Source organism: Natator depressus, chromosome 5 (genome assembly GCF_965152275.1).
Source record: "Natator depressus isolate rNatDep1 chromosome 5, rNatDep2.hap1, whole genome shotgun sequence".
Taxonomy (NCBI): Eukaryota; Metazoa; Chordata; order Testudines; family Cheloniidae; genus Natator; species Natator depressus.
In genome coordinates, this window is record NC_134238.1 from 971,113 (window position 1) to 984,357 (window position 13,245).

The following is a 13,245-nucleotide window of genomic DNA, read 5'->3' on the forward strand; positions in this document are numbered from 1 at the left end:
AGGCTTGCAGCAGTGATGGAATAAACGGCAGGTTCAAATCAAGTCTCTGGAGAACATCCCCAGCTGGGATGGGTCATTCAATCCTTTGTTCAGAGCTTCCATTATGTAGCAAAGTCCCTCCAGAGGCAGGAAGCAGGACTGAAGACAAGATGGCGGAGCTGCAGCAGCTTTGTATACTCTCTTGCCATGTGGTCTTTCTTTCTTTGTCCCAAGGACAAGCTGCCCATCACCTGGCCTGGAAACACCTCAGAGTTCTGTCCATAGGCAGGTCCCTGCCTACCTGGCTGAGTCACGAGGTGTGTCTGCCTGCTCTCAGTGGGTCAGTTGTGTAGCTGATGGTCCTTAATGGGCCATCCAGCAGGCTAGGCAGAGCTGACACCAACGTGTCTGGGGTGTCCCCCAGAGGCACAGCACAAGTTTGAAATACAGACAGTGTAGAGCCAATATTCATAACTTCAACTACAAAAATGATACACACATATAGACAGCATCATCATAATCAGCAAACTTTAACCTTGTCTGAGACACCTCATTTGACCCCCTTTATACAAGATTTGGTGCCACGACAGGACCTTGGTTGCAACAGTGTTCTATATGGTCCCAGATTATGTCAATAACGTCACATGGGGCATGCCACCGGCTCACTCGCTGCTGGGCGGTGATCCCTGGAGAGGCTGCGGCAGCTGACAGAGCCCAGGAAAGGGGCTGGCAGGGACTGTTGCAGACCACTGGCCCAACAAGAGAGCAGGACAAACTCCTTCTTAGGCACCTGTCACAGAGTGTGGGGGAGTCCAGGCCCTGCACCCCTCTTCCTGGGATTCACTGAGACTCTCAGCCAGCCAGTAAAACGGAAGGTTTATTGGACAACAGGAACACAGTCCAAAACAGAGCTTGTGAGTACACCCAGGACCCCTCAGTCAAGTCCTTCTGGGGGGCAGGGAGCTTAGACCTCAGCCCTGGGGTTCCCTGCGTTCCTCCACCCAGCCCCAAACTGAAACCTCCTCCCCCCCCCGCTGCGTCACAGCATCTCTCTGCAGTGAGTGGAAAGAAAAGTTACATTGTCGTGGGTGACGTTAGTCGGGAGGTCTCCTGCCTCCCAGGGTACAAGGTCAGCAGTTTCTAGACATTAGAGAAGGTGCTTTTCGAATACGAAAGGTGTTACACCCAGCCCGTGGAGCTCGTGATGGTGGGTACAGATGAATCCATCACTGGTGCGGAGGCTGGTGGTTGCCCAGGGACCAGTGACTGAGACCTGACCACACTCAGTACGAGCAAGCGGAGGACAGTTTCAACCAGTGAGATCAGTACTTGCTGCTTCAGAAGGGCTTCTCCCAACGCAGAGGAAAATTATGAGTGCAATTTATTGTGAGGAAAAATTTAGACAGAAGAATGTGACTGAAAAGTGGGAGTTTTGAAAGCAGAGTTTATTGGCTGGCCAAAAATGATCCCACAATTGTGCAAGAGGCGAACTCTGGCGAAGAGCCCGTCCTGGTTCAGTGGGGAAGTGATGCCAGCAATTCAAAATGGAAAAAGGGGAACTAGGTATCAGCGGCAAACTATGTGAATTAGAATGTACAAAGTGAAGAACATTCCTGTACTGGTAAAGTTTAAATGGCTACTCTGACAGTGACCCCCTGCAGAGCACAGGCCAGAGAAATCCCTCCAGTTACCTTGGGACTGAGCCCCAGAACTTGGGTTTGACTAAAGCATCTTCCAGGAAGGCCTCTGGGGCTGATCTGCGGACACAAAGAGATGGAGAATCCACCACTGCCCGTGGCAGTCAGTTCCCATGCTTCAGCAGCCAATTTCCAACTGAAATTTCTCTGGCTTTAACGTCCAGCCATCGGTAGTGGTTCTGCTTTTCCCCTTCAGTGCCAGGGATTTTCCGTCTGTGAAGGTGTTTACACGCTGATCATGGCACTCACCATCTTTTGGACTGAGCTCTTTAAGTCTCTCACTGTCAGGCATTTTCTGTAGCCCTCGAATCATTGTTGTGGCTCTTTTCTGCCCCCTCTCCAAGATCTGGTTCAAGATGTGGACACCAGAACTGGATGCAGTATCTAGTATCGGGCTCCCCAATGCTGTAGAGAGGTAAAATCCCCGCCCTGCTTCATATCAAAGGGAAGACTGAGCAGCGACTTGCTGACAGTGTGTAAGGACCTTTCCAGACAGCAAACCCTGGGCACTGATGGCTGGAAGCTGAAGCCAGACAAATTCAACTTGGAAATACAGCATCAGTGTTGATCAGTGAGGGTGGCTGACCATTGGAACAGACTGCCAAGGTCCATGGCGGTTTCTCCATCTCGGGCCCTTCAGACCCAGACTGGAGCCTTTCTGGGAGATGCTTTACCAAACAAAGTCAGTGAGCTCTGTACAGGGGTATGTGGGGGAACTAGAATGGCCTGTGCTCTGCGGCACTTCAGACTAGATGGTCTAATGGCCCCTTCTGGCCTGGTGCTCTGTGAATCTATGAAAGAGAAACCCCATCGTTATGCCAGGCATGACCCTGATTGCAGTGCTGTGTCTCAGTGTGGGTGTTGCTGTGTCCAGGGCTAGGGGCCTTGGCATGGGGTCACGAAGGCTGGGGCATGTCTTGGGGCGGGGGAGTCATGGTGCTGTTGTCTGGTGTGTCCTATGGGGTGTGGCACACCTGCCCAATGGAGAGGGCCTGGCTGGGGTGCCCGGAGCCCACACCTGACACAGTTCCCTCTCTGGCCTCTCCCAGGACATCCTGGAGAACGAGAGCATCAACCTGGACTGGATGTTCCGCTACTCGCTCATCAATGACATTGTGAAGGTACGAGAGCGTGGCGGGGTTCCTCTCTGCCCTGGACCCGTGGGTCTGGCTCCTCGTGCTGGGGCCCTGCTGGCACTGGGGGAGCAGCACTGGGGTGAGCAAGCCCCATGGCCAGACAGCATCACCGGCCCTGCAGGCAACCCTCCCTGCTCTGTTAGGCCCCACACCCCACTAGGGAAGGTGCCAGGGAACCACCTGTCCCTGATTTCGATGTCTCAGGGAGTGTGGAGCCCCATGGCACCAGCCCGCTAGCCAGGGTGGGGCACTGGCGATCTCCCTGCTGGTGACCCTTTGGTAGCCGTGGCTGGGTCGTGCCAGCTCTCGTGGCCCCTGGGCCGTAGGAGCTATAGTTTCTGCCCCGATGGGGTGCCCCCAGATTCTGGCTGGGGGGTAGGTCGGGGCTGTCTCCTGGTCTGGAAGCCCCAGGGGTCCCGACAGGCAACATCTCAGCAGTGTCTGTCTGGCACAGGGAATGGCCTTTCTGCACAACAGCATCATTGGGCACCACGGCAGCCTCAAGTCCTCCAACTGCGTGGTGGACAGCCGCTTCGTGCTGAAGATCACGGACTACGGGCTGGCCAGCTTCCGCTCCAGCTGCGATGCTGAGGACAGCCACGCGCTGTATGCCAGTGAGTACCCCCCACCCCGGAGTGCACCTGCTCTCCGCCCTCCCCCTCCTCCCCAGGAGCCCCCCTCCAGGAGCATGTGACGATGCTGGTTCTGGCGGGACACAACTGAGAGTGTCAGTTCAGGACAAAGTGCTCAGAGCCGGGCAGTCACAGCCCCAGGCTGGGGGTCCTTTACTGTTAAGGCACCAAACCAGCCAGACAGAGAGGACTTTGGTCTCACCCCTCTGGCTAACCACACGTCACCCAAGCAATTCCCTCAGACACGCCAGTTTCCCAGTATCTCCACCAGTGCCACTCGTTGTGGGGACAGATGGTTATGAAAACCAACACCCCAGTGAAAGAACAAAGGTTCTCCCGATCCCAAAGGACCAAGCCCCAGACCCAGGTCAATGTACAAATCAGATCTTACCCACAAATCACACTGTTGCCAATCCCTTAGAATCTGAAATCTAAAGGTTTATTCATAAAAGGAAGGGGATAGAGATGGGAGCTAGAATGGGTTCAATGGAATCAATGACAGACAGCGATGGCAAAGTTCTTGGGTCAGGCTTGTAGCAGGGATGAAATAAACGGCAGGTTCAAATCAAGTCTCTGGAGAACATCCCCAGCTGGGATGGGTCATTCAGTCCTTTGTTCAGAGCTTCAGTTTATAGCAAAGTCCCTCCAGAGGTAAGAAGCAGGATGGAAGACTAAATGGAGGGGTTTGCAGGTCCTTCTATATTCTCTCTCTTGTGAGCGGAAACCTCTTTGTTCTCCTGTGCAAAATCACAGCAACAAGATGGAGTTTGGAGTCACCTGGGCAAGTCACCTGTCCATGCATGACTCAGTTTGCAGGCCGCAGCCATTGCTCACATGCTACTTTGAGCATCCCAGGAAGACTTCTCATGTGTGGATTGGTGTCTCCCAAGGTCCATTGTCAGTTAAGTGTTTCCTGGTTGGGCACTTAATCTGCGAATTCCTTTCTCAAGAAGCTGACCACATGCCTCACTGAGACTACTTAGAATCAAACACATTGCGATACAAGTACAGAGCCAATATTCATTATTTCAGCTACAAAAATGACACACCCAGGCAGACAGCATCATCCTAACCAGCAAACCAGAACCTTCCCCTAGACACCGCACACGACAACCTTTGTACAATATCTGCTGCGAATATTACCGCAGTAATCTATACGGTCCCAGGGCATGTCAATAACGTCACAGAGGAGAAGGGGGCGCCTGTGCTCCGCAACCTGCCCAGGGCTGAGAGGGCAGCTCCGTGTGGTCCTTCAAGCCTGGGCTGCCCCACAGCCTGCCACCGCACTGCTCCCGGCCAGGCTCCACTGAGCTGGGTGGGGCTTGGCCCTGGGGCCTCTGGGCTGCTGGGTTCTCTCAGGGCGGGTGAAGGTCGGACCCGTGGGGCTCCGGTCAGACGTGGCTCTGCCCCTTGCTCCTCCCAGAGAAGCTGTGGACGGCCCCAGAGCTGCTGCAGAAGGGGCGCCTGCCCCCCCAGGGGATGCAGAAGGCCGATGTGTACAGCTTCAGCATCATCCTGCAGGAGATTGCCCTGCGCAACGGGCCCTTCTACATCGAGGGCATGGACCTGAGCCCCAAGGGTGAGGGGGGGCTGGGTCCCTAGGGATGGCGTGGCGGGGGGGGGTGGGCCCCAAGGTGACAGTGTGTGGGGCGGGGCCAGGGCTGGGTCCCTAGGTGACAGGGCCGCATGGCCCGGACCCTGAGGTGTGAGTGCGGGGGGGCAGGGCTGGGTCCCTAGGATACGGGGTGGTGGGGGGCTTGGACCCCGAGGTGCGAGTGGCGGGGGGCAGGGCTGGGTCCCTAGGTGACAGGGTGGTGGGGGGCTTGGACCCTGAGGTGTGAGTGTGGGGGGGCGGGGCTGGGTCCCTAGGTGACAGGATGGCGGGGGGCCTGGACCCCGAGGTGCGAGTGCAGGGGGGGCGGGGCTGGGTCCCTAGGTGACAGGATGGCGGGGGGCTTGGACCCCGAGGTGCGAGTGCGGGGGGGTGGGGCTGGGTGCCTAGGTGACAGGATGGCGGGGGGCCCGGACCCCGAGGTGCGAGTGCAGGGCGGCGGGGCTGGGTGCCTAGGTGACAGGATGGCGGGGGGCCTGGACCCCGAGGTGCGAGTGCGGGGGAGCGGGGCTGGGTGCCTAGGTGACAGGATGGCGGGGGGCCTGGACCCCGAGGTGCGAGTGTGGGGGGGCGGGGCTGGGTGCCTAGGTGACAGGATGGCGGGGGGCTTGGACCCCGAGGTGCGAGTGCGGGGGGGTGGGGCTGGGTGCCTAGGTGACAGGATGGCGGGGGGCCCGGACCCCGAGGTGCGAGTGCAGGGCGGCGGGGCTGGGTGCCTAGGTGACAGGATGGCGGGGGGCCTGGACCCCGAGGTGCGAGTGCAGGGGAGCGGGGCTGGGTGCCTAGGTGACAGGATGGCGGGGGGCCTGGACCCCGAGGTGCGAGTGTGGGGGGGCGGGGCTGGGTGCCTAGGTGACAGGATGGCGGGGGGCCCGGACCCCGAGGTGCGAGTGCAGGGGGGCGGGGCTGGGTGCCTAGGTGACAGGATGGCGGGGGGCCCGGACCCCGAGGTGCGAGTGGGGGGGGCGGGGCTGGGTCCCTAGGTGACAGGGCGGTGGGGGCCCGGAGCCCCAGGTGCAAGGGCTGGTCCAGCCCAGGGTGAGGACAGCCAGGCCGCTCAGACGGCACCCCGGGCCTGGCTGGGCTCCCCCGTGCCCTTGCCCCGGCGCGTGGCCCACGCCGTGCGGCGCTCCGTCCCTGCAGAGGTGGTGCAGAAGGTGCGGAACAGCCAGCAGCCCTTCTTCCGGCCCTCCATCGACCTGGGGCTGCACAGCGAGGAGCTGGCCGTGCTGATGGAGCGCTGCTGGGCGCAGGACCCCGCCGAGCGCCCTGACTTCAGCCAGATCAAGATCTTCATCCGCAGATTCAACAAGTGGGTGCCCCGGCTGGGGTGGGACAGGGCTTGGGGCGCAGCCTCATGGCAGCTGGCACCCAGGGGCGCTGGGGGAGGTGTGTGGGGCTGGATGCGCGCCCTCAGGGCGTGGGAACAGCTGGGAGCGGGGCCGAGATGCGTGATGGGGGCACGCTCCGGGCAGGAACGGGGAAGCAGGACGGTGTCACTCCCCAGCACCCGGAGTGTGCAAACACAGGAGCGTTATGGTGTCACACACGGCCCCTCAGGCAGGGGTAATACGGGGAGTTTCTTATCTCCCACCTCCCCAGTCCTGTGTGCTCAGCTGGGGCGGGGGTTCTGCTCCCCCTGGGGTGTTGGGTGCCGGCTGTCACTGTCCTGGTGACTGGGTTTTCGGATCCTCCATTGATATGGGGCCGGCCTCAGACCAGACAGCGGGGTGACGTTCAGACCCGTGTGTCAGCCGCCCTGAGAACAAACGGTCCTTTCTCCCCCTCCCCCACGGACCCATGCAAAATATAGAGGAAACTGAGGCACACCGCAAAGTCACGTAACATATTCCAGAAACTTCCCGCTCGGTCACGGTACCAAGAGGGGTTCTGGGTGGTGTCACAGCCGCTCCTTGAGCGCCAGAGCCAGGAGGCGACTGGGAGCAGCAGCCCTTGGGGAGCAGGCTCTGGCTGTGTGTGTGTTACGGTGCCCCGTGTCGTGGACACAAGGCCCCCCCAAGTCTCCTCCCGTGGCCTCTCCGCAGGGAGGGCAGCACCAGCATCCTGGACAACCTGCTGTCGCGCATGGAGCAGTACGCCAACAACCTGGAGAAGCTGGTGGAGGAGCGGACGCAGGCCTACCTGGAGGAGAAGCGCAAGGCCGAGAACCTGCTCTACCAGATCCTGCCCCAGTGAGTGACCCACACAAGCCCCTGAGCGTGCGCTAGCAAGGGGGGAAAGCCGGGGGGCACATGCCAAGCTCCGCCACGGGTGTGCGCTGGCGTGGGATGGGTGTGCGGAGCACCTCCAGGAGCGTGCGTGGAGTGAGGGGCAGAGTGCCCTGGGAGTGGGTGGTGGATGGGGGCTAGAGGCCTTAGCACTGGTGCACCCTGCACGGTGCCTGGGGCGGGGGGCAGGGGCCTGGTGCTTCTGCCTTGCTCCCCTTTCGCAGCGGGGGGGCAGTCTGGGGCAGCAGCGCTCACACTGACCTGCCCCCCCACCCCCAGCTCCGTGGCCGAGCAGCTGAAGCGTGGGGAGACGGTGCGGGCCGAGGCCTTCGACAGCGTCACCATCTACTTCAGCGACATTGTGGGGTTCACAGCCCTGTCAGCTGAGAGCACCCCCATGCAGGTAACCTAGGTGGGGGGGAGCAGCGCCCCTGCGGGTAACCAGGGGAGGGGAGAGACCATACCATGCAGGTAACCAGGGGGGAGAGCCCCCCATGCAGGTAACCAGGGAGGGGGAGAACAGCGCCTTGCGGGTAGCCAGGCGGTGCCCTGTGGGGGAGGTTCTGTAGGGGAGCAGCCTCCCCTCCCCCCGGCAGCCCAGTTCCCGGGGCTCTCAGCATGGGCTGGCCCGTGCGTGGGGAGCCGCGGCCCGCGGGGTGTGGCTGGGCGCCCGGGGCAGTGCCGGCTGCGCAGCGAGCGGCCAGGGAGGCTGGGCCCTCGGCCCTCACCTGTGCTCCCCGCCCCCAGGTGGTGACCCTCCTGAACGATCTCTACACCTGCTTCGACGCCATCATCGATAACTTTGACGTGTACAAGGTGAGACGGGCCGGCCGCTGTGCATGGTGCTCTCAGGGCCGGGCCTGGTGGGCGCGGGGAACTGAGTGCTCGTGCCCCGGGGAGGGGGTGGGGAGCTGAGAAGATGCTCCTCGGCAAGGGGCCCCGGGGCCTCGCTCTCATGGGATGGGAGTGTGGGTGGGATCTCCCGCTTTGAACTCCCTGGGGTGGCAGACCCGGGCATGCGTTTGCTGATGCTCCGCCCTGACTCTGCTTGGCCCCTAGGTGGAGACGATTGGAGACGCCTACATGGTGGTGTCGGGGCTGCCGGTGCGGAACGGGAAACTGCACGCCAACGAGATCGTCCGCATGGCGCTGGCGCTGCTGGAGGCCGTGAAAACCTTCAAAATCCGGCATCGGCCCAACGACCAGCTCCGGCTGCGCATCGGCATCCACACCGGTGAGCCGCTGGCCCCGCTCTGCAGAGACGAGGCTCATGCAGCCAGCGGGAGGGCCCAGGGAGGGCCTGGACCCAGCTCCCTGGTGGGGGCACCACGCTCCGAGTCACCAGCAGGACTGGGGGGGGACGTGCTATCCTGGGGCCAGAGGGGGCCTGGGCGAGGGCAGGGGTTCCCGGGTCCTGCGCAGAGGTGATGGCTCTCTCGCCCGGCAGGTCCTGTCTGTGCCGGGGTGGTAGGGCTGAAGATGCCCCGGTACTGCCTATTTGGAGACACGGTGAACACAGCCTCGCGCATGGAGTCCAACGGGCAGGGTAAGTCTCCCCCCCAGCCGGCAGCCCAGCCCTGTGCCCTGGCATCGCAGCTCACCCATCCCCCTCCCGCTTTCCCTACTCCTGGGCCGCTCCCCGGTGGGTACGGCAATGGGCCCCCGCCCAGCTGCAGGGTGAGTTCAGGGCTGGCCCTCGCTGCCCTGTAGCAAGGTGACCTGGAGGCAGCACCATGGGAACTGCCCAGTTGAGCCCATCTAGCCCAGGAACCCCCAGCCCAGATCCAAGCCGTGGGTCCACAGGTGTAGCTCCAGACCCCTTGCTCTGGCCCCTGGTGACTCCTCCCCCTCCTCTGACCCAGCACTGAAGATCCACATCTCGTCCACCACCAAGGAGGTCCTGGATGAGTTTGGCTGCTTCGAGCTGGAGCTCCGAGGTGACGTGGAAATGAAGGTGAGTCTGGGGTCCCGCTCTGCCAGGGCCGGTCCCACCAGATGGACGGGGGCAGGGCTGTTGGCATCTCAGTGCTCCTGGGCAGGGACAGGCCGGCTGGGCCCCCAGCGGGGATGGAGATACAGAACCGACGGGGCACTGGGCGCCGGCAGGTGAGCACGGAGCTGGAAGCAGGTGGAGGGGCCAGGTGTGGGGCCAGCAGCCAGGATGCCAGAGCCATGGGAATGCACAGACGGGCCCCTGCACAGCTGAGAGCCCAGCAGCCCCTGTGCCAACTTCAGCCACAGCAGCTCTGCCCATGATGGGCACATCTTGGCAGCGGGGAGAGCCCCTCAGGAGCGCACTGCACGGCTTGGAACGACGGGCACTGCCGAGCTCTCCAATGCGGCACCCCTTCTCGGGGCAGGGAGTGCAGCGGGGCACGGGCGGCCCCGGCTCTGCAGAGGGGAAGCCTGGAGAGGCCTGGCCCCAGCTGCGGGACATGGAGGATACGGGGCGGGTGAGCCAGCCCGGCCGTGGGGCCCAGCCCCAGGCGATGGCTCGGGCCTGACCTGCTCCCCTCTGCCTTCCAGGGGAAAGGGAAGATGCGGACGTACTGGCTGCTGGGCGAGCGGACAGACGACAGCATCATCTGAGGCGGGCCCCTGGGCTGACTCGGGCTCTGCACTGAGCGGGGCTTCGTCACTGAGCTCCGCACGCAGGAGGCTGTGCGCCGTCTCTGAGCACCACTCCCCGGCCGCGGCAGGGAGCGCCCAGCACGCAGGCGGCTCCTGGGCTGGCACCGGGCTCTGCCTCCGGACTGCAGGCCCCAACCAACCCAGCCGAGCTCCACGGCCCTGCTGGCAGACACACACAGCCGTGCTGCCCACCTGGCCCTGCCCGCCCAGCTGAAGTCTCCTTCCACTCAGCCTCCGAGTGCAGGGCCTGGCGGGGATAGCGGGAGCCGGCCGGGCCCACGACCCCACTCGGCTCCTCGGAGTCTGGCTGTACCGGGGCTGGCAGGGCCCCGGGCAGCGCCTGAGAACGAGCCCCCGGGGCCCTGAGTCTCTGTAACCCGGTATCCCCTCCCCAGGCTCGGCTGGCTCTGAGCCCCTCAGCCTCGCCACCCCCTGGGCCCAGCCGGCTCTGAGCCCGTCCCCCCAGGGGCCTGGCTGCTCCCCCATGGCACTTGGCCTTCTTTCCAGTACTCTGCACCCTCCCCCGAAGTGAGCGAACTGGGGGCTGCCGCCAGGGCTGGCCCTCAGCTGGAGTTGGGGGTGTTTCTCACCCACTGTCCTGTGGCCTGGTTCACACGAGCATGATGCAGCTGCTCACGCCTTCCCTTGTAACTGTCCCGCATTCCTCCCCCGTGCCCTGTAACTACCTAGTGGGCTGGGCAAACGCCCACAGCGTGGCAGTGCCCACAGCCTCCCTCAAGTGTACATATAGGGATCAAACTGTGCACACGATTGTGTTGAAATACAGACTTCCCGAACCAGACCCTGCACGTCTCTGGGGGGGCTAAGCGGGGGAGCAGGCTTCAGAGACGCTGCCGCAGTGCGACCCCGGGCGGCTGTCTGGGGGGTGGAGGGGAGCTGGTGCCACCCTGAGTGGAGGGCTGGGGAGACCTGGCCAGTCAGTTGGTGACCAGCTGCAGGGGCTGCTGTGAACACTGGCGCCTGCATTGTGTGCCAGTGCCACGGGAGGTTGCCCTTGTGCAGTGATGCCCTGGGCATGGCCATGCACCCGCCCTCCACCTGGCCAGCCCTGGCAGGAAGGCCATGCAGCAGCCGTGGGCCCCGCCTGGCTCCTGAGTGCAGAGCAGGGCTGGAGGCTGCCTCGCTGCGTCTCCTGGACCACGTTCAGAGAACGGCTCGCTGCCCACACTGGGTTTGCTTTGGCTGGTGGCCGGAGCACTTTCCTGTGAGCTCAGCGCCGGCTTCACAGCCAGCCCCTTCCTGGAAGGCACCATTGCCCGAGCACGGCAGCGGCGGGGGCTCTGCCTGGCCCAGGGGCTGGTGGAAATGAGACCACACACACTTCCCAGAGAGCGTGAGAGGGAGATGTGGGCCATGACATGGCCATCCCGAAGTGCAGAAAGAATAGCAAATATGGCAGGCGACCAGCTTGGCTTAACAGTGAAATCTTCAGTGAACTTAAACTTAGAAAAGAAGCTTACAAGAAATGGAAACTTGGTCAGATGACTTGGGAGGAGTATCAAAATATTGCTCAAGCATGCAGGGATGTAATCAGGAAGGCCAAGGCACAATTGGAGTTGCAGCTAGCAAGGGATGTGAAAGGGAACAAGAAGGGTTTCTACAGTTATGTTAGCAACAAGAAGAAGGTCAGGGAAAGTGTGGGCCCCTTACTGAATGGGGGAGGCAACCTAGTGACAGAGGATGTGGAAAAAGCTGAAGTACTCAATGCTTTTTTTGCCTCAGTCTTCACAGACAAGGTCAGTTCCCAGACTGCTGCACTGGGCAACACAGTATGGGGAGGAGGTGAGCAGCCCTCAGTGGAGAAAGAACAGGTTAAGGACTATTTAGAAAAGCTGGCCATGCACAAGTCCATGGGTCCAGCTCTAATGCATCTGAGGGTGCTGAGGGAATTGGCTGATGTGATTGCAGGGCCATTGGCCATTATCTTTGAAAATTCGTGGCGATCAGGGGAGGTCCCGAACAATTGGAAAAAGAAAAATATAGTGCCCATATTTCAAAAAGGGAAGAAAGAGAACCCGGGGAACTACAGACCGGTCAGCCTCACCTCAGTCTCTGGAAAAATCCTGGAGCAGGTCCTCAAGGAATCAATCCTGAAGCACTTACACGAGAGGAAAGTGATCAGGAACAGTCAGCATGGATTCACCAAGGGAAGGTCATGCCTGACTAATCTAATCGCCTTCTATGATGAGATTACTGATTCTGTGGATGAAGGGAAAGCAGTGGATGTATTGTTTCTTGACTTTAGCAAAGCTTTTGACATGGTCTCCCACAGTATTCTTGCCAGCAAGTTAAAGAAGTATGGGCTGGATGAATGGACTATAAGGTGGTTAGAAAGCTGGCTAGATTGTCGGGCTCAACGGGTAGTGATCAATGGCTCCATGTCTAGTTGGCAGCTGGTATCTAGCGGAGTGCCCCAAGGGTCGGTCCTGGGGCCGGTTTTGTTCAATATCTTCATAAATGATCTGGAGGATGGTGTGGATTGCACCCTCAGCAAATTTGTGGATGATACTAAACTAGAAGGAGTGGTAGATACGCTGGAGGGTAGGGATAGGATACAGAGGGACCTAGACAAATTGGAGGATTGGGCCAAAAGAAATCTGATGAGGTTCAATAAGGATAAGTGCAGGGTCCTGCACTTAGGACGGAAGAATCCCATGCACCGCTACAAACTAGGGACCGAATGGCTAGGCAGCAGTTCTGCGGAAAAGGACCTAGGGGTGACAGTGGACGAGAAGCTGGATATGAGTCAGCAGTGTGCCCTTGTTGCCAAGAAGGCCAATGGCATTTTGGGATGTATAAGTAGGGGCATAGCGAGCAGATCGAGGGACGTGATCGTTCCCCTCTATTCGACACTGGTGAGGCCTCATCTGGAGTACTGTGTCCAGTTTTGGGCCCCACACTACAAGAAGGATGTGGATAAATTGGAGACAGTCCAGCAAAGGGCAACAAATATGATTAGGGGTCTGGAACACATGACTTATGAGGAGAGGCTGAGGGAACTGGGATTGTTTAGTCTGCAGAAGAGAAGAATGAGGGGGGATTTGATAGCTGCTTTCAACTTCCTGAGAGGTGGTTCCAGAGAGGATGGTTCTAGACTATTCTCAGTGGTAGAAGATGACAGGACAAGGAGTAATGGTCTCAAGTTGCAGTGGGGGAGGTTTAGGTTGGATATTAGGAAAAACTTTTTCACTAGGAGGGTGGTGAAACACTGGAATGCGTTACCTAGGGAGGTGGTAGAATCTCCTTCCTTGGAAGTTTTTAAGGTCAGGCTTGACAAAGCCCTGGCTGGGATGATTTAATTGGGGATTG

At 60.4% G+C, this 13,245-nt stretch overlaps 1 protein-coding gene across 2 annotated transcripts in view; it reads left to right on the forward strand.

Moving 5' to 3' along the window:
• The window catches only part of NPR2 (natriuretic peptide receptor 2), a 48,387-nt gene extending 37,676 nt beyond the window's left edge, over positions 1–10,711 (forward strand). For both annotated transcript variants that reach the window (XM_074952198.1, XM_074952199.1), the window contains exons 12-22: positions 2,726–2,797; positions 3,267–3,426; positions 4,868–5,023; positions 6,200–6,368; positions 7,102–7,248; positions 7,564–7,687; positions 8,032–8,100; positions 8,344–8,518; positions 8,732–8,830; positions 9,147–9,238; positions 9,811–10,711. In XM_074952198.1, the coding sequence (XP_074808299.1) occupies positions 2,726–2,797; positions 3,267–3,426; positions 4,868–5,023; positions 6,200–6,368; positions 7,102–7,248; positions 7,564–7,687; positions 8,032–8,100; positions 8,344–8,518; positions 8,732–8,830; positions 9,147–9,238; positions 9,811–9,873 (1,326 nt within the window). In that variant the 3' untranslated portion in view covers positions 9,874–10,711. The remainder of the gene's footprint in view (positions 1–2,725; positions 2,798–3,266; positions 3,427–4,867; positions 5,024–6,199; positions 6,369–7,101; positions 7,249–7,563; positions 7,688–8,031; positions 8,101–8,343; positions 8,519–8,731; positions 8,831–9,146; positions 9,239–9,810) is intronic.
• The last annotated feature ends 2,534 nt before the right edge of the window (positions 10,712–13,245 follow it).